Here is a 20,820-nt window from a genome sequence, read left to right on the forward strand (position 1 = left end):
GAGTAGCTTGAGGCTTGGAGGTGGGGGGCAGGGCAGGAGGAAAGGAAGCAGGTTGGGGGCCTGAAGGTATGCTAGCCTCTGGGGTGCTAAGCCTCACTCACCCTGAGGTCCCCAGCCACCCCCCCTGAGTCTGTCTGGAAAGATTGTGGGGTCCTCGAGGCACACAGTCTGGGGCCAACCTGGTCCATGGCTTCCCCCACCCCTGGCTGAACACACAGAGGGGACTGGCTTCAGCCCCAGAGCTTATCTGGGCTGGAATAGGAAGCGTGACTGAAAAGGGAAACCCTTAGACTGGAAACCCTTAGACTGCAGACCACAAGCCAGTCACGGGAAGGCCTGATGCCCATGCCGAGAACTCTTAACAAAAAAGAAGAACCGGGTCTCTTGAGTTATTTTGGTGGAGTTTCCATAGCTTTGTTAACCCTATTCTAGCTCCCGCCGGGACGGGAACAGAAAGTGGTGGAGCGGCCCAGGGCTACAGTTCCAGGTATGAGCTGGAAGGATGGCTTCCCTTCCCCAGCCCTGCCAGCCTCCAGCAGGGCACCTGCTCCATGGAGAGCAGACTGGCCCAGCGTCCGACCCTGCCCAACCAGAAGGTGCTGGAAAAGGATCCCCGCCCCCGGGGCGCAGGTGATGACTCCTGGCATCAACCTGAGGCCCGTCTGTGGGAGCGTTTGCCCCCAGATGAGCTTCTCCCAGACGCTGCTTGAATCTGGGGCTTTCCTTCCTGCCTGGTGATGCGTCAGCCCTAACAAGACTCAGGCAGAAGTCAGTGCTCAAACGCTGCTCCCTCAGCAGATGCGTGTTGAGAAGCAAATCCGCTTGAGTATCGGCCCTAGACACAGCAATCAACTCAGGACAACAGAAGCATCAGCATTCCAGAGCTCAGAAGAGGGTTGTTTTGACTGCCCTCGCTCCTCTCCCCCATCCATTAAGGGCACTGAAGCTTTTTCCATGGGGAAAAGAAAACCTTCCACTCCATGTGCCCTTATCGCTAATGACCTCCCCACCCCCTGACTTCTTCCTGACACATCTCAAAGGAAAAGAGTGCACTTTCCATCTCCATCATCTCCGTGCCCCCCTCCTTGGCCTCCTCAGTCTGGCTTCCACACTCCCCCTGCCCACCCCCACCGCCGGCTCAGCCTCCCAGCAGCTCCCAGACGTGTGCTGGTGCCTCAGTCCCTCAGACCTTCTTCTGGTCTGCTCTCTGGCCCCTGCCTGCTCTCTCAGCATCCTCCAACACCTTCCTGTTTCTGTCTCCTCTGTAGGTTCCTCTCTCTCTGTTCCCCCATGATTTCTGGGGTCCCCAGTCCGCTGTCCTAGCGGGGATGCTTTCCTAACCACGGGCTCTCCCAAGATTTTAGCCCAACCCTCTCTCCCCAAGCTACTAACCATGGAGATTTCTAGAAATGTGGGCTTGGATGTCCCACAGACACCTCCAACTTAACACCAAAAAGCAAAGGGGCCCCTCCTGGCCAGTGCCGTCTCTACTCCGGGAAGCTGGAAGGCACCGGTTCTCAACACCGGTCTCACCCCAAAACTGCGCCTGTCACCGAGATCTGTGCACCAGGTTCACCCGGCCTCCCGCACACGCCTGCACAGCCGGTCCCCGTCCACTCCTGCCCCTCAGCCAGAGATGGACTGCAGGAGAGGACACAGGAGAAAGTTTAAGGATGGAGCCACTACCTTTACTCATATCAGCTTCAGAAAAAAGAAGGAGGCAAAGAAAATATCAAGTAGACGATGCAAGAATAGTTCTGAGAACTGGCTCAGGAAATGGAAAGCAGTTGGAGGGACGGCGGACGGTTCTGCCAAGAGCAGAGACAACAAAGGTGCACCTGCAGGGGTGGGGAGGGCGTGCCAATGGGAGCGTCTGCAAACAGCAGGAACTTGGGGGTGTCAGGTGCCCCAGACGGAAGGGACGAGGAGGGCCACAGAAAGAAGCCATGAGACCTCCCCAGAGCCCCGATGCCCCCCAACCCAGAGCAGTTATCCCCCTCCCTTCTCTATGGGAGACTAGAGTTTTCTCCACTAAAGAAACCGACTCAGGGAAGCCGCCAAACAGAGGCACGAGGAGGGCAAGGATGAGACAGCAAATGGTTAAGCGGAACCCTACCAAGGACCGGACCCCCAACAAAATCCTCCCAGCCCCGCACGCTGGATGTCCGTGTGGTTTGTATGCATATCAGGTTTGCGGCCATCGCAGAGAGACGATGGGGCCCCAGTCTAGAGAAAACAAAAGCAGAAAAAAATTCCACAGAAGGATGTGGAAATAAAGTTGAAATCTCCAAAGGAGAAGTAGGAACCAAAAGCCAAAGAGATGAGCAAAGTAAGAGGGAAACAAGGTAAAAGTGAAGGTCTCGCTCCATCCAGGAGAGCAGGGCCGTCCCTGGGAAAGTGGCCAGAGAAAACAGACGGAAAGGAGTGACCAAAAGTCATGACAATCCTAACACCCTAACATTGCCCAGAACTCTACATTTCCGGATTAGAAGGCTCCACAAAACGCCCACACAGGGGATGAACCCCAATCCCCAGAGCTTCTGCCTCTACAGCTGTAGAATATTTGTGATGAAAAGAAGAGCGTACGCTCTTCCAGAGGAAAAGAGCAAATGAAACAGAGTTTACATATAAAATACTAATTCTTAACACAAATGGAAGACAATGGGGCAGTGGGTTCAAAGGTCTAAGGCAGTGTCAACCTAGAATTCAATTCCGTTCCATCACAGTATCAGTAAAGTGGGAGAGTAGGGAAAAAATAACATTTTCACTCAACCAGATCTTTAAATGTCCACAGGCCATGTCCTCTTCCTCAGGAGGCTACTGCTGGCTGTGCTGCCCCAGCACGAGGGAGCGACTTGGGACGGGGGATGTCCTGGGTCCCCGAAGCAGGCGAGGGGCCGAGGGAAGGCCTGTGGGGGCCGAGGAAGGCCTGGGGACGCCCCGGTGGCAACTGCGGTCAGAGCGCCCCAGGCAGGTCCCCGGGGGAGCCCCAGCTGCACAGGCGAACCGAGAGGCCTGAGCCCACGCGACACCGTGTTGGGAGGCGTTTCAGAGGCCGCTGGAGGTTGGAAGAATAAGAAAAGCACAAGAGGGGCGCCTGGATGGCTCAGTGGGTTAAGCCTCTGCCTTCGGCTCAGGTCATGATCTCAGGGTCCTGGGATCAAGCCCCGCATCGGGCTCTCTGCTCAGCAGGGAGCCTGCTTCCCCCTCTCTCTCTCTGCCTGCCTCTCTGCCTACTTGTGATCTCTGTCTGTCAAATAAATAAATAAATAAAATCTTAAAAAAAAAAAAAAAGAAAGGAAGGAAGAGAGAAACCTGCACTGCCCCACCACTTCCCCACCCCCATTCCTGGCTTGGTTTTTATAAATCTGTACAAACTGCCATGTCCCTCTCCACACTGTCACAGAGTGAACAAGCCCAGTATGCCATGCAGCTGAATGAATGAATGAATGAATGAATGAATCAGGGATACCCAAAACCTTGTTGGAGCTTGTCCTGAGGTTTTATCACTCATAAACACCACTCGGTTTGAGAAGATAGATCCATCTCTCATTCTAATTCATGGGGAAGGCACTTTACAGGAAAATTTCAAGCCATAAAGAAACTGGGAATGGAGAGAAGTGCTTTGAAAGCTGCCTGCTGGGTATGAACCCCCTGAAAGGTACAACCACCGCAAGAGCCCCAAGGAGGGCGGGGGTGCGGGGTGTCGCCCTTCCCAACTTCCTGAAAGCCGGATCCCTGTCAAGACCTTCTCCCTCCCTTGGCAAAGCACGGGCCAGGGCAGGCAGCAGGGGCACAGCGTGGGTCCACTGTTTGGAGCTTCTGAGAAACATGTCTGTCCCTAGGGCCATCACCGTGGCAGGAGGGGAGGGGGCCAGGACCCACCCCAGTGGGTCCTCAGGTGTCTGCTGACCTGAGTGGGGAGAACAGGAAGTAAATGACATCAGGCTGCTCTAGGCACTTGGATACAGTGGGGAGAAGACCAAGATCTCAGACCCCCAGAGCCTGCATGGTAGAGGGAAGACAAGACAGTACAGAGAGGAAATAAAGAAACTCTACCCAGAAGAGGTCAGATAAATTGGTAAGGACTCTGGAGAGATGCAGCGCGATAATCCTAGTAAAAGAATGAAAAAACAAGCCAGCACAGGGCCTCTTTGAAATAACAAATGGACACCTGGGTGACTCAGTCGGTTAAGTGTCCGACTCTTGGTGGTGATCTCGGGGTCGCGGGATGGAGCCCTACGTCAGGCTCCATGCTCAGCATGGGGTCTGCTTGAGAGTCTCTCTCTCCTTCTCCCTCTGCCGCCCCCCCCCAACTCGTGCTCTCTCTCTAAAACAAATAAATCTTTTTTCAAAAAATAAAGTAATGGAGGCAGCATGAGGTTCACACCGATCCCTCCACTGCCTCCGTTCACTGTAGAGGCCCACCCTCGACAGACTCTCCACCGGACCAGACGAGGCGCGTCTTATTGTGAAACTCGGTTGGACTCACTTCTCCTGCCTCTGTCCTCCTCCACTTTTTAAAATTAGTGTTTCAGAGCTTACTCCTGGTTTTACTTCCCCTATAGCCAGACCCACCAGAGAACACACAGACTCTGCAGTCTGAGCCCCGGGTCTGTGCTCTGGCCCCGACAGCACCGAGCCAGGCAGCGTAGGCAAAGCTGTTACGTGTTCTCCCAAACCCCAGCCCACACCTCTGGAAGGACGGGGGCGGTCATGAGGCTGAGCGCGATAACCCAGACCGAGATCAGGGCCCCACAGGCCCCACGGAGGCTTGCTTCCTTCCCAGCACTGCTGTCTTCTCAGGCGGCTGGGGGGTGAGGCCCTCACTTCACATTCTAGGCTTCAAGACACGAACCTTCACAGGGTCATATGCTGGGTGTCAGGGGTGGGGGTACAGCGAGGGGTTCTCAGATTCTGGAAACACTGTCTGTGGGATGAGGATGGGCCAGTATAACCCAGCCCTGTAGCCTTGTAGTGTTCACCTGGACTCAGGTTCTCTGGGTCTGACCTCACCTCCCTCCCAGCCTCAAGCCCAGCAGAGCTGGCCTGTGCCTCAAGCGCCACTCTCCCACCACCTGGCCTTCCTTTGGCTCTTCTCTCCAGGTTGTCCTCTCCCCATGCTGTCCCCACACCCAAACTCCCCTTCAGGTGTCTGCTTCCCCACCGACCCCCGCCTGGGCTTCCAGAGAACCCCCACTTTGCATTTCTCTGCTCAGCACACTTGCAAAAGCTTGATTAAAAAGCTGCTTTCCTTCTCGATGCCTGTTCCTTAAAGAAGCTCATCTGTCTTGTCCCCGCGTGTCTCCCACACTCGTTACAAGGCCTGGCCCTGAGCAGGCCCTCCACAGGGATCTGGTGGACTCTGCTGAACCCAAGAACACATGAGCCTGGTGTGCAGGGAGAGCACCCAGGTGACCTCGGAATGCTGGTCCAAGTCCCAGCTCAGCTGTGGGGGCCTCAGCTTCCATGGTGGCGGAGTGGTGGAGGGAGAGACGCCGACCCGTAGGCCCCTCTCACCCTTGACACACAAAGAATATAGCAGAAGAACGGATATCAGTTTGCCTGCTCGGCTTTCACCTAGGGTTTTAGCCCGAGGCTGGACAAATCAAATTGCATAGTCCAGAATTTCCGGACAGTGGCCCCCAAGCCCTGCCCTGAGTGCTGGGGCCAAAGGAAAACAATGAGCACTTCTGTCCATAGGGCGGGATCCCAGCTTTCCAGGACTGGCGGACCCACCCACTCGCTTTACCCTAGAGGCCATTCACTGCCCAGGAGGCTCAAACAAAGTCATCCAGGGACGAGAAGCCTGAAGGAATCAAATACCAAGGGTCTTCCCTGGAAGCCTTTCTAGGCTGACCTAGGAAATTTGAGCTAAAAGAAATCTATCTTAGCATCCATCCTTGCCCCCACAGAGAGGAAGGCGGTAGAAGGAAGGTTCCCTGCTCCATCTTGGGGGAAGTGTGTCTGAGTCAGGAAAAGACTCTGAACAAATCAATGATGAACATTTTCCAAGCTGTTGTCTACAAACATGTAACGGCCGCTGGCTTCGCAGAGTCCAGGTTTAGAGATAGAGGCTCAAAAGCTGGCAGGCCATGAGCTACATCTGCCCATGGATATGTTTTGTTTGGCAGGCAAGGTTTTACGTTTTCTACAAATTAGTTCCAACATTTATAAAATCTAATGGTTTCCTAAGAATCCAAACATCCAGCTTCTCTGGATAACCAGGCAGCACTGGGCGGAAGATGCCTTAAGAAGAGTCCAGTCCCTTAGGGTTCTGGGGGGCAAGGGTGGGCAAGCGACTAAGTGGGCAGAACTCAAAGCACAGAAAGACCAGACAGCCACAGGCCGCAAAGTGTTGACTGCCAAAGTCAGCTACAGAATCAGCCACAGCTCCTGGAGGCGGGGCCGGCTATCCACAATGGCCCCAGTCCCCACCACTCCTTATAGCCTCACACCAAAAGCTTCACGGATTCGTGTTTACTCACTGGCCCTTATAGGCATGTAGCTGGTAGCCTCTTAGAAATACACATGCATAGACCTCATAAACACACCCAACCCACAGGCCTTCTTCCCCATAATCTCCTCTACCTCCCCTTTGCACCCAACCTTTAAGGACAGAAAATTTGCTGACATCAGAATTAAAGGCTACCTCCTGCAAAGAGCACACATTTACCCAGGAGAACAGTCAGAAACTTTCTATGCGGGACGCCTGCCAACTACAGGATGTTTTGTAAGATACGTTGAATAATTGACAATCTATCTGATTCGAGTTGCACTTTTATCGCCACACATCTGTTTATCGTTTTACTACATCCGTACAAAATGCCGACATGTCAAACTCTGGGGAAGCATCCTCATAACTTATTCATGAAGAAAAAAAATCATGTGCAATGATAAACTTGAAATGACAGAAATCGTTATTTTTACTTTAACTATTTGTCCATTGGAACAGCTCCATTTAAAAATTAACACACTTTGGGATGTCTGGGTGGCTCAGTCAGTTAAGTGTCAGCCTTCGGCTCAGGTTGTGATCTCAGGGTTCTGGGATCAAGTCCCGCATCAGGCTCCCTGCTCAGCAAGGAGTCTGCTTCTCCCTCTGCCCCTCCCCCCAGCCCGTATGCGCGCTCTCTCTCTCTCTCTCTCTCTCAAAAATAGATAAAATCTTTAAAAAATTTAAAATTAACACTTTGAAAAATTATTAATATTTGATCAATGCATAATTTGAAGCTTCAGTCTTCCCCAAATCCAATATGGTTCAGATTTCTTGAGGCAATTTCAAAGTCTGTTGGAAAGGCAGTTGTAACTTCATAATGAGAGAGAAAAAAATGATCAAGAACTTGAAGAACTCAAGAACTGATTACAGACTCGAAGACATACCTGCTTCTTATCCTGTGTTTTCTTAAAATCTTCGCAGGCTAGCCAAAATAAAACATTTTCTTCACTGAATTCCTTTTTTAAAAATTCCTATGGATAAAAAGAGGAAAAAATATCAAGCAGTGTTCTACTTTAAGGAAAGAAAATAACAAGTAATTTCCTTCAAGGGCCAGTTTGGCAAAATGGGACTAATGAATATGGTTCTGTCACCCTTCGAAAACTCCATCCTGAAAAACAAAGCGTATGTTTAACGTTAAAGCTAGAATTTCATATGCATTTGAATTTACTGACTCGGACATCGTCAGGAAGACTAAAAATGAAACAAGAATTTACTCAGAAGTCTAAGATGACAATAAATTACCAAAGAGTAAATTTAAGTGGGAGATATATTAGTTCCTTCCAGACAGTGTTTAAACAAAGTACATTCCTCTAAAATCAGCCCCATTTTTTTTTTAAACAAAAGAAAAGAAACAAATTAAGCATGTCTAAAAATGCCACAATGAAAACTATGTTAAGCTGGAGGTGTGTTTTCTTTGGGCAGGAGTGGGGGTGAGCAGCACGGCCTGCCATCCCACTGGGTGCAGAATGGGGTCCTCCCTGAGATCTAGACGGTGCCCCCAGGGGCCAGATGTCCAGGAATGTTAGGAGCCCAGCCCCCCACCCCCTCCCCCGGTGCTGCAACAGGGACCAACAGCATCAGGGCTAACGCTGACCTGAGCCAAAACTTAAAGGCAGAAGGCGGTGGGACTCGATCAGATATAGGGCCCTCTTGAAATTCACATGTGGTTCTTCTAACCGACCCCTGGGGTTTCTGCCAGCCAGTGGGTTCTTTCTAGGCAGCGCCGACACGCCCCATCCATCAGCCCTCCTCTCGGAGTTCAACTTCACTTCTCCAGCCGTTGTCCTCCTTTCTCACCGGGTCCATAATGAATCCCGAGAATCCCAGAGAACCAACCTTCACATCAGAGACCCAGACCACCCCCTCCCAGGGGTCACAGAGCTGGAAAGGCTTTGGGGATTCTGCCAATAAGCAAAGCACCTCTTTGCCCATCACCCCCTCTCCCTCCCATCCAACTACAGAAAAACCAGAAACAGCCTGTGCGTGCCCCTCCGCTCTGGCCCCAGGCTATCTGGGAGAGAGTCTCTCCCTTGGCCATAACAAGTGAGAAGTCCTTATTCTCAGGCTGGAACACACAGAGGGAAAAACCAGCCTGTGTTCCCCCCAACAGGTGTCTACCCTTCTTCACAGGCTGCACCGATCCCAGTAAACAATGAAAAAGGCAAACCCTAAATCTTTTCACGCCTTCTGGGTCTTCGAGCAGATTCTCCAGAGAGGCTGCCCATTTGGCTGTGCTCTTGGGGTTCTGTTGGCTGCTGCTGGGACTCCCATCGCTGCCGTGGATGTCTGCAAAGCAAAGTTCAGACTGTGTATTTGGCCCAAAGATACTTTCACGTAAAAATATATGCAAGTAATGGTCACCGTCATCACCATTGTGGCTAATACAGGTTACGTGCCAGAATCTATGGCAGGCACTTAACACGGGGAACCCATTCTAGTTCCCATGACAACCTTAGGAAGGAGGCACTGCCATTTCCTCCATCTTACATGTGAGGGAAACTGAGGCTCAGAGCGATGACAAGGGGGCCTTGTCCTTTCCCACCACTCTCCATCCATCCTTCCCCCACCCACGTGTCCTCTGGCCAGCCCTCAAGCCTCCCAAGGACTTCCTCCCAAGAACCCTGCCACAATGGTGGCTGCTTCCCCATTATGCTTTGGGCACAGTCTGGTAATTATCGCGCTGTCTTGTGATGATTTGCGTGACTGACGCACTAGTCCAAAAGCTTCTGTGTTATCTTTATGTTGTATCCGCAACACATGTAGCTCATTGCCCGGCACATAAATAAAAGTGTGCACTGGGGTTGGGCCAAGGGTGGGAAAAGGGAGACACTGGCTGCAGGTACATGATTTTAGGGGGTTGCTAAAAAACTCAGGCATCAAGATAAATGGTATTTTCATGCAAGATTTTGAAAAATCAAAATATGCAAAGAATTCCTTAATGTGGGGCACCTGGGTGGCTCGGTTGGTTAAGCATCTGCCTTTGGCTCATGTCATGATCCTGGGGTCCTGGGATCAAGCCCCATGTTGGGCTCCCTGCTCAGTGGGGAGCCTGCTTCTCCCTCTCCTTCTGCCTTTCCCCCTGGTTATGCTCTCTCACTCCATCAAATACATAAATAAAATCTTAAAAAAAGAAAAAGAATTCTTTAACAAACAAAATACCCAAATTGTGAATAAAAACAGGATTGGTATTACTGATTTTTTCCTTTGTCTCCAATACGGTTCAGCATCACACCATTACTACGTGTATAGATTGGATGGATGAATGACTCTCTACCTGCACACCTGCTGCCTTCTCTTCCTCAAGAGCAGAAAAGTCTCTTGACTATAGGAAAGGGGACAGGGGACTTCCAACTAACACACTTTGACTACTTGCCTGAGAGGAAGTGACAACACAAACATGCCTCATTTTACAGAATTTGGTCACTTCCTGGAGTCAAGGGGGAAAACAAAAACATGGAATGTAACTTCGGATGGGCCCAGGTTCCAAACCCAATTCGGCCAATTCAGACTGTGTGGTAAGGGGCAAAATTCTGTGTGCAAGATAATCTTCCTGTCTCGCTGGTTATCCAAAATACTAAAACGGGAAGCCCATCGGGCATCTAGAAGCTCACAGAGGACCCTCACAAATGTTAATTCCTCTCCCCTCTTCCCTAAAATAATGATGTATCAAGTGAACTCTTTTTATAGCTAATACTTCTCTCCATTGCCTTTTCTCATTCGAAGTGGATGCCTATTTCTTTTTTTTTTTTTTTCTAAGATTTTATTTATTTGACAGAGCTCACAAGTAGGCAGAGAGGCAGGCGGGGTGGGGGGGAAGCAGGTTCCCCACTGAGCAGAGAGCCTGATGTGGGGCTCGATCCCAGGACCCTGAGATCATGACCTGAGCCGAAGGCAGAGGCTTTAACCCACTGAGCCACCTAGGTGTCCTGTAGATGCCTATTTCTATAAAGAAAAGTTTGAATGTAGGAGAAAATACGCTTTTAATTTAAAAAATCAGCAAAGCAGACCATTTGAAAAGGACAAATGAGAAAAGTCCTATGAATATTAATTGTTGCAAACCACTAGGACGCCGTACAGTTTTAAACGTTTTTGGAAGAAAGTTGTATCCGGATACATTGGCCTTCACAGTAACTCAGCTGCCATGATCTTTCCTGTTCTATTGGGCCAATCCACGTGTTAATTTCTCCAGCGGCTGAGACTCTGTCCCCCAGCATCTGGGAGAACCACCTAGATTGTAGACATTCGCTGGCTGACTGGGGCTGAAAAGCAGAAGCCAGAAGCCCGCCAGGGAGTGGGGACTGTGTTTCAATGCTCACTGGTGATAGAGCACATAAGAGAATTTTCGAGACCGATCTATTCCTTTCACAGAGAAGCAAACTCACTCAAACACAGCACAAATGGACCTGATTCTTCTTTAAAGTGAATCTTCAGTCCGTGGATATTACATTAGTTCCCCTGCTCTCTTCGAAAATGCTAGAACGGCAAGCCTCCAAACACAATGAACACTGGGTTTCTTCCCGACAAAGTAAAAATCGAATCAAGAGATCACCATTATAAAAAAGTTCTGCAAGAGGGTTCATTCGGCCAAGCATTTCACCAACTTATTCCTGCTCGTGAGTACAGCCTCACAACTTGCTACCCTCCCTCAGGATATCGTCTCTGAAGTAAATACACGCAGAGACACAAGTGGGCTGCTCCCGGGAGCAGTCTTAGGCAGCCAGAAATTTCTCCTGCTGTCACACAACACCTATTCTGCCCGTAAGTTTCCAACCTTGGTCTGAAAGGGTTTTAAAGGTCCTGACATTCTTTTCAACAATAAACCAGATCACATCTTAGTGTTTGCTGCCACACTATCTTGCAAATAAATACACTCAGTGGATTCCCATTTAAAAATCCAAAAGAGTGCTCCTTGGTTAAATAGGAGATAAGCTTTCTGACCCCACCATTTGATAACTGCCACCTCCCCCAACCCTTAATTTATACTCAAATTACTTTGCATATTAAATTTCTGTGCCAACTTTCACTTGATCGAAAACTCTTATAACTCAATACGCACTAGTCTGGTCTAGTCCCTGTATTTTATAGACTGAGAAATAGAGGTTCAGAGGGTAAAATGACCTACCCAAGGTGACCCAACTGAAGAACAGCTCGGTGGAACCAGTATTGGGACTTCGGTGTGAAAGTGACCATCCCCCCAAACCAGGGCCACCCACGCAGAACCCCAGGTCTGCTCCAGAACACAGCACCTGGCAAATAAATGGCCCTTTCTCTTGGTTCTTGACTGGGCTATCCTCTCCCTGCCATCGAAAGTCATGAATTGCATTGGCCCCGACACGGTTACAGAAGGGCACAGAATTTCCAGGGCTGGCTCAGGAAGTCCACCGAGATGCAGCTACTCTCCACAACCACGGCCACTGGAGTCTGGCTCTGGTGCCCTGGATAAGACAAATTCCTTCTTGCCTTTTTGTCCACCTTCTGCCCCCCCACCCGTACTGTGGGAATCCACCCGCACTCTGTCTGATGTGTGTTTTTGCTTTTCCCAGGAGTATAGGTTAGAATTTTTCCAAGACTTCCCGACTGCCTTTCAGTAAGAGCTTTTGCCTACGCCTTTTTTCCTTAATCTTTCTTGATTGGTATCAGTATAGGTAGATAGCTCTAAATAGAACCACATTTGCAAACTCCACTCATTTAACGGTGCATCTCTTTTCCAAGTTATGCTCCTGACCACCAGTGAGACTGAGCAGAGCACCCCCCACCCCCCGCCATCTGGCACTGCCCTAGAGATCATCCCTCAACGCGGGCCATTTCTATTACCTCAGGAGACTTTCCCTACTTCCCAATGCATGTAAGTAAAGGCTCCTAAGACAAGTTCACCTGAAATGTTACAGTCAGTCCAGCAATTGTAAGAAAAAGGAATAACCTTTCTCTATAAAAAGGTTTACTTCTTGAACTTAATAAAGCAAAGCCAAGAGTTCCCAGCTTCCCAACTCCTGGCACCTGGAGCCATAAAGGTATAATACTATTCTTTGCTTTTTTGTTGACAAAAGTTGCCATTTTAGATGGATTACACAAGAAGTTAAACTTGGAAGGCACAGGTGGAAAAAAAGTCAAACATACTTTTCTAGCAGCTTTAAGATCACTCAAGCTAGTAAGGAGTTATCGCTGATGACTTTTGTTTCAATTTTGTCCAGCTCTGTTTATCTTGTCTTGTTGTTTAGTTTACCTATTAAAATATTTTTGCAATGAAAAAAAATTTTTTTAACCTCCTGCAGTCTTTAAAACATTTTAGATCAGATTTTTGTAGGCACAATACTTATTTTTCTTTTTTTAAAAAAAGATATTATTTATATATTTATTTGAAAAAGAGAGACTGAGATAGCAAGAGAGAGCCGAGCAGGGAGGAGAGGGAGAAACAGTCTCCCCACTGAGCAGGGAGCCCAATGCAGGGCTCGATCCCAGGACTCTGGGATCATGACCTGAGCTGAAGGCAGACGCTTAACCCACTGAGCCACCCAGGAGCCCTCACAATACTTGTTTTTCAATAGATTTATGCTCAGAGCAATCTATCATTAGCTAGTAACAAGAAGGGATACTGACACATTGTTTGTAGTATGCTGGGGACTGCTTCAAGCTTTTTCTGTGGGTTCGATCATTCACACCTCACAGTGAGCCTGTGGTGTGCTTAATATCCCCACTTCCGATGGGGAAGCACAGACGAGGCACAGAAACTTGTAAGCGTCGCCCAGCTAACAGAGGGGAGACCACGCTCCGAGCCCAGCTCCAGAGCCCATGCACTTTATCGTAAGGTTCTACTGCCATTTTTGTTTTTAATATAGCCGATCTCCACACTCACAAAGGCCAGAACATAACGGCCTTGAAGAGGAAGACAACTGCACCGTGGGAAAAGACTGAGAAAACCAAGAGGGAATTCAGCACAGACAAAAACCCACACCAGACCGGGCCAGAACCATCTAGCATGCAAACACAATGTACATACGCTTTCCATTTACATTTATGCTGTTCTGTGTGGTTTCTGACTTCAGCAAAAGCCATTATTTCACAGATACAGATGGCTGAGGCTGGTGGCTTGCAGCATATTTCGTAATGCATTATTTATAGATGCTATGATGTCATATCTACCAGAGACTTTCTCCAGACATTAATTCCTTGGAAATCCATACTCAAAAGACATCTGTAACACTCATCGGAGCTGAAGGCTTAGAGCGAGGATTCCTGCTATTAGTCTGCAGGAAGGTCTAGGTTAATGATCCTGCATAGACAATTTTCCCAAGTCAAATAATGTCCTAGTAAAATCTCAACACCCACCTTCCTCAAAGCAGAATCAGGGTACATCATCAAAGAGCCTATCCTAAGTACCCCCAAAACTTCTAGCATTATTAAAGAAAACGTATGAAATATTCAAGCCCAGGAAGAGGCAGAAATGTTCATTCCCAATTCTAAAGCAGTCTGGTGCAACACACACACACACACACACACACACACACACACACCGAAACTCCCGTAAACATTCAAGGAAAAGTGCACACCCCAAGAACCTTATGTAAAACCTCACATCAGGGGCGCCTGGGTGGCTCAGTCAGTTAAGCGTCTGACTCTTGGTATCAGTTCAAGTCACGATCTCAGGGTTATGAGATCGAGCCCCGTGTCGGGCTCCGCACTCAGCACAGAATCTGCTTGAGGTTCTCTCCCTCTCCCTCCACCTCTGCCCCTCCCCTCATTCTCTCTCTCACAAATAAATAAAATCTTTAAAACCTCATATCAACAATTCCGCATCAAACATATTACTTTTTTTTTTTTTAAAGTCATCCAAACTTAGAAGCAGAGAATCAGTTGGTTACAACTGGAGATGTATGTAGGGCTCTGGAGAAAGTGGGTCACAGAAACACTCTATCTAAACGTTACTTAAGTGTTTACTGGCTCCAGCATCTAAGGTCGGAGAATGACCACCCTTCGAGCACGCAGTTCCCTTGGTGGGGAGGTTTGCGTGAAGTGCAACGAGCAGAATATAATAATAAAAATTGGAAAAGTTTTTAAAATAATCATAATAGCAAGCATCAAAGACCAGAGAAGGCGAGCAGGCTACAGAGGGTTGGCTGGACTCAGGAAAGGCTTCATGGCGTTTTTTAATAAGAAGCCAGAGACCTCAGAGAAAGTCAAGGGCTGGGGCGGTGCCTCCCGGGGCACCGGTGCACCTTTAAGCGGAGGACATCTGCCAAAGTGGGGTGGGGGCTGCTCCTTACGTTCCATGCTCTGGGGTCCACCTGAGGAGTCTCACGAAGCCCAGAAACCCACTGCTTTCTCAGAGACGTTTCGTGGGAGACAGGCCGGGGGCTGTGGGGCTCCTGAGCACCCTTGGGTCTGGAGGAAAAACAAGACTCCACATCCTCTTTTGAGTGGACTAAACAACAGATGGCCACTGGCTTCCAGTTTCTACCAGAGGGAAGGAAATCAGAACGCCAGACTGTTATTTGTAGCCTCCCTAGATCTCTACTTTCTAGGCAAAGGCCCAGAAAAAATAAAAATTACCCAGGAGCCCTACTCTGGGGGTGAAAACGAAGACCCTGTCCTCATTTCCCTCACTTTCCAGAAGCCCTGTGCCGCCGCCCCCCTCCCCCGGGGGGCCTGACACTCACGCACAAATGTGCCCTCACTCCCCCCGGGGCCCCCACGGCTGGGCGAGTAAGTGATATTCTCCCTCCAGCGTCCGAGAGGCTGTGCGTTTCTTGAGGAGGAGCTGAGTCCCCCCGGGGGTCCGCCGTGTCTGGCGCTCATGTTCACGTTTACGTTGATGGATGTTTTCTGATAGATTGGGGGCGAGACAGCGAGCAGGACGGCTGTAAAAATAGCTCCGGACTGAGCACTTGCTATAGATCTGGTCTCCATGTCACAGCGACCCTCTGAGGTTGGGCTCGTAAGGGGCCCATTTTACAGACGTGGAAACTGAGGCACGGTGAGGTTAAGTAATGTGCTCCAAGGAGAAAGCAAAGAAGTGGATGAGGTGGGGCTCAGCCCCAAGTCCTCGGGCTGCAGAGCCTGCAAAGGCAAGAAGGACAGTGACAGACGCAATAAGTGAAAGGCGAGGCCCTTTTTCTCACGGAACTTAAAATTAATTGAGAAGACGAGACCAGGAGTTCCCAGATGGCTGTCTGCCCACAATGCCACAGGATGGCATAAAGTTTTTTTCACCAGTTCATGAAGAAATGAAAATAAGGGGGTGCCTGGGTGGCTCAGTGGGTTAAAGCCTCTGCCTTCAGCTCAGGTCATGATCCCAGGGTCCTGGGATGGAGCACTGCGTCGGGATCTCTGCTCTGCGGGGACCCTGCTTCCTCCTTTCTCCCTCTCTGCCTGCCTCTCTACCTACTTGTGATCTCTGTCAAATAAATAAAATCTAAAAAAAAAAAAAAAAAAAAGAAATGAAAATAAGGATAAAGAAATATTTACCACGTAAGCTGTCTTGATATGGTCAAGGCGGTCCTGGGTTGTTTTTAGGAAAGAGATCATTATATTTATTTACATGGTACAAAATTCAAGAGACAGTGGGAGCACAGGGGAGCACGACTTCCTGTCAGCTCTGTCCCTCAGTCACCCAGTGCCTCTCCCTGGACACAACAACCTCTAGAAGATTCCGTGGATCAGGATATTTCCTTACATGAAATTCTGTCTTTACTCTCTTGGGTATTCAAATGCCCTTTCATTTATGGAATGATAAAGATGGTTGATGATGGCATTGTTTTTAATGTCCTGACAAGAGAAAGGAAGAAAGGGGAGGAAGGGAAGAAGGAGGCAGGAGAAGTGGAAAGAGAAAAGCTGTCAGCTCCATATTCATTTACATATTTTAACTCTAAATATATTTTAACAAGATGACTAAATGGACATTGTGTGAACTCATGCAGGTAGCTCTGGGCTTGGGTCAGAAATTTGAGTTCTCTGGTCTGTCCCTTCTGAAATGGGTGGTGGCTCCAGAAAAGACCCTGCCCCTTGGCCTCTGTGGCTGTCCACAGAGAGACAAAACAGCCTGCATTTCAGGGGCAGAGAGAGAGGGAGGCAGGAGTCTGGGGAGAGAGGCCCTGCTGGGGCAGGGGGAGACCCATCTTTGGAAGAAGACTCAGGACATAGGACACCCCTAGGAAGCAAAGGGGCAGAAGCGGGAATGCACAGCCCCCCACGGGCAGAGTGAGAGCAGGGGGAATGGGCCTGGGGCAGAAGGCAGGCCCGAGGAGGGGTCCCAGAACACCGTGCAGAGGGAACAGCACAGCTGACCCACAGGCACTCTGCAAAGCCCTGGAGGGATGGGAACCGGCTTAGAAGGGAAATGAGTCCCCGGAAGTCTGCAAGGGGCTGTTCCCCCCACAGGGGATGCCTCCTGATGGCTCTTATCGGGTAGCTGCTGCTGCTGTCGCCTGCCCTGGGGCCCCTCGGCCCCCACCACCCCTCTTGGGGCTGCTCCAGAGGAAAGCTATCTGGGGGAAGCAGAAGACAACCAGTGAGAGTAAATTTAGTACAATTTAAACAGCAACTTTCTAAGCCCAGCGCCCCAGGCCGAGGGGATTACTCAAGCACAGCAGGACGTGTGCCTCAGTCTACCCAGGAAGCCCCAGGAAACGGCCTGCCTGGCACCTGCCAGGGTTCCCCAAATTTCTAACAGTGCAAGAAGGAGACATCGGTCATGTGCAAAGCCAATGAAGAAGGCAGAGCTGCAGCAGGACCTGATTGCCGCTGGTCTACAGGCTGCCCTTGGTGGCATTCGGAGCTAGTGGCATTCGAAGCTGACATCCCAGACACAGCCGGCTTGTAGGCTAACCATACCAGTCTAAAACAACACCCCTTGGCCCAGCCCGGCTTCCCTGTCCCCAAACTGCTCTCCCTGAAGCCACAGGCCAACAGGGCCCATGATGTTCCCCAGGGAAAATTTTCCCAGAGGCCAAGACTGCTGACTGCGGGGTTGTTAAAACAAAGACCTTAAGTTGCTATGTTGACTGTCATCTTTAAATAAAAACTTGGGCCCAGCAATAAATCAAAAACTGGTCCCAAGGGTTTAATGGGCTAGTGTACAACCGGCCCCCGGGGGGAGAGCCAAGCCTGCCTGGCAGGATGGGGATTCCCCCCACGGATCGCCCCTTGATCTGCTCGCAGAGGGAAAACTGTGGCTTCGGCTTTGCTTTCCGGGGGAGCAGCACCACAACTACCACCGACGGTGTGAGTCCGTGTGGGGGGCGAGGGGGTGGACAGACAGACTTCAGTGGCACAAGAATCAACTAAGGCATTTGTTGAAAATGCAGCTTATTCTCCCCCCACCTCGGGTCCCCAAGGTGGAATCAGTGGGTCCAGGGTGTGGCCTGGAAAGCTGCATTTTATCCACGGCCTTCGCATCCCCGGCGGGTTCACGAACATACTTTGAGAAATCCCCTTAAGGAAAATAAGGGAGTCCCACTTTGAACCTTGGAATTAGGGGTTAGGAACTCCAAACTCAGAGCTTGAAGACATGGTCTCCGGTAAGTTTTTGCTGAAAAGCAGGAAAAGCCTATACAATAGAAGGTTCTGGGAGCCAGGACTGAAACTGGGTCTGTATCAGGGGACTGCAGGGCTGGATCCAGCACTTGTGGGGCTGGAAGCTTATACAATTTGGAGAGCCAGTTTAAGGAAAATAATTCAAAGTTACCAAGTCAAAATGCAGTACAGGGTCCCACGGATCTCTTGGCAAGCTTCCCAGTACCTCTGCCTCGGGGCCCACATGCCCTTTCTCACTTGACTCCTTCTTGTCGCACTGCTGTATGGTGATGCCCAAAGGGCAGGGCCTCATTTGCCCTTTCCCATCAGTGGGGTACACTCTAAACCTAAAGATCCATTGTTGTTTGGGTTCTCAGCGGCCAGGCACCCCATGCCAATCCATGGTGCTTAACTACTAATCTTTCTATCTGTCACCTAATCTCATGTTGTAAGGCTGAAAAATGATGGCCGCAAAAGAGGTACGCTCCACTAGTGTCTCTAAATTGCCCCAGTCTTTCTGGGGTACAACCCTCATCCCTATAACACCCCCCAAACCAGGGATACCCCCAAATGATGCGAAGCAATGAATACCCAGGCAGAGGTGTTCAGAACAGCTCTGTTTATAACATGAAAGGGGGGAAACTGATCATTATTCCTCACGTATTACATGCCAGACATTGTACTAGAGACCTCGTATGTTGTGTGTTTAATCCCAAGACTCTATGAAACCCACTTTACAGATGGGAAAACAGATGCAGAGGTGTGCCAGGAAACCAGCTCTCCTAGATAAAAAAAAGGTTTAATCTGCAGTCTTTGCCCATTTCCATGGTAAAAGTATCCACCAACAGCCAATTTCAAGCTATCTGTGATTTGGCACCCAGTTCTCAAATTTCCCAATAATTTAGCAATTGGCTCAGAGGTCAAGTAACTTGCTCAGGTCACTGAATGATAGAGTCAAGGTGGGAACCAGGAGCTGAGCTGGAGTCCAGGCTCTGCCTACTGCACCACAGGCCTGTGCAGAAGCACCAACAGGGAACAGCTAAAAGGAACATCCCCAAAGGAATCCTTGGACCCACAGACAACCCAGAAAGAAGTACAAGCCCACTGACACCCATACGAACTCTTTACAATAACCCTGTGAAGTCCTACTTTACTAAGGGTGTCCTGAATATTAAATGCAATGATTTGCATAAGGTAATGGACAGGAAACCAGCTCCGTTCAAGGGCTCAAAGAGGGATAGCTGTTTTATTCCCACTCTGCAGAACCTCATTTGCACGCGACACGAAGTTTTTACAACAGTGGAGGTGGGATTTGGTCCCAGGGGTCTGGTTCACCCGCCCACCCAGTCCCTCCTCTTAACTGCACTGTCCCTCATAAAATAGGATATTCAGTGAAAACAGGACCCACCAACATGTTCAGACTCTTAGCACTAAAGCAGCCACCGTCAGAGTGGGAGGTAGCAGAAAAGCCTCTGAACTCCAGTCGGGCCAACCTGGCTTTCAAAGGTTCTCCATCCCCCCTAACTGGTTACCTAACAGCTCCTAGCTTCGGTTCCCTCTTCTGGAAAGTAGCCTTAACAGTACCTGTTTCACAAGGGCGCCCCTAAGGGTGGAGAGAGAACGCAGAACTGGGTGAACAGAGACCTGCGCCCACATTAAGAGCTCAAAGGAGCACAGCCGTAACTGTGAACGAAAAGGGTAAGGCGGTTGGCATCAAAGGCATGGTCTCATTTTCACCGTGGATTCTCTGTCCTATCAAATCCCTGCAAACTGTGGCTCAGTCTGGTCCACTGTGGCAGCCAGGGCAAGTCCACGGTAATGTCAGCGCTCCCCTGGAGCGAACTACAGCCTTCTCTCCACCATAGTGTTCACCCTCCTCGGCGGCCCCACATTTCGGCTCCGCAGCGCAGAAATGAAGGCGCTGGGCAGCCCGGGTCCCGCTGCCAGTCCGATGCTTGGGGTCCAGCCCTGCCACCTCCGGGTGCCTCGCGGGCATCATTCGCACCAACGCCCGCAGCGGAGAGAGACGGAGAACTCCCCAAGGGAAGGGACCCGTGCGACTTTCCGCTTTCGGATCTGGAGCCCATACTCCCTCCAAAGTTTGGGGGTGCATGGGATCTCCTTTCTTTTCCCAGACCATCACTAAAAAGAAAACTGCTGTTGTTCTTCCTTTTGTCCAAACTTCCTCCCCGCAGCGCCGCTCGGGGATCTGCGCTCCCGCCGCCGCTGCGACCGCAGGGACGCTGGACGGAGCAACGAGCAGTGGCGCGGTCGGCGGGGACCCTCGTCGGGTGGCATCGCCGAGCCGCGCCCGAACCCAGGAGGGAGGGAAGGATGCCCGGGACCCTGGGCGGGCAGCGTCGGCCGAGGTGGCTCCTCCGGGCGCCCCGATCCCCAGCCCGCGTGCCGGGGAGCCGCTTACCTGACGGCGGCCGCTTCCTGCTGAGCCGGCTCACGGCGCGGTTAAACATCGCCGCGGTCGCCCGGGGAGGAAGGAGGAGCAGCGGGGCAGCAGAGCAGGAGAACGGAGAGGAGGGGGAGGCCGAAGAGGAGGAGCCCGCTCAGCACCGCCCCGGCGCGCCCGCCCCCGCCCCGCCCAGCCGCCCTCCCCACCGCCAGGCGCCGCGTGGCGCGCTCGGTGCCCACTGCCCGCCAGCCCCGACACGGGCCCAGCACTCCAGCCTCGGGGGCCTGGGTGGCCCAGGGCGGCCGCGAGTGACCAAACGCCGAGGCCCAGCCCCGCGCCCGGGATGGCGTGCACTGGCCTGGAAGGAGCGCGCACTGCTGCCTGTGGCTTAGGAGCCCTGCCCGGGCGC

At 50.7% G+C, this 20,820-nt stretch overlaps 1 protein-coding gene across 2 annotated transcripts in view; it reads right to left on the bottom strand.

Moving 5' to 3' along the window:
• The window catches only part of LOC111145203 (regulator of G protein signaling 10), a 37,457-nt gene extending 16,939 nt beyond the window's left edge, over window positions 1-20,518 (bottom strand). The window contains exons 1-3 of one of the 2 annotated variants that reach the window (XM_022499931.1): window positions 20,427-20,518; window positions 8,664-8,782; window positions 7,381-7,467 (exon numbers count right to left, since the gene is read on the bottom strand). In XM_022499931.1, the coding sequence (XP_022355639.1) occupies window positions 7,381-7,467; window positions 8,664-8,782; window positions 20,427-20,475 (255 nt within the window). In that variant the 5' untranslated portion in view covers window positions 20,476-20,518. Of the gene's footprint in view, window positions 1-7,380; window positions 7,468-8,663; window positions 8,783-14,757; window positions 14,765-20,426 lie in introns of those variants that run through there. The other variant, XM_022499932.1, reaches the window with a different exon arrangement.
• Between the last annotated feature and the right edge of the window lie 302 nt (window positions 20,519-20,820).

The sequence above is a fragment of the Enhydra lutris genome, unplaced genomic scaffold, assembly GCF_002288905.1.
Source record: "Enhydra lutris kenyoni isolate GAN:26980312 unplaced genomic scaffold, ASM228890v2 scaffoldscaffold12, whole genome shotgun sequence".
Classification (NCBI taxonomy): domain Eukaryota; kingdom Metazoa; phylum Chordata; class Mammalia; order Carnivora; family Mustelidae; genus Enhydra; species Enhydra lutris.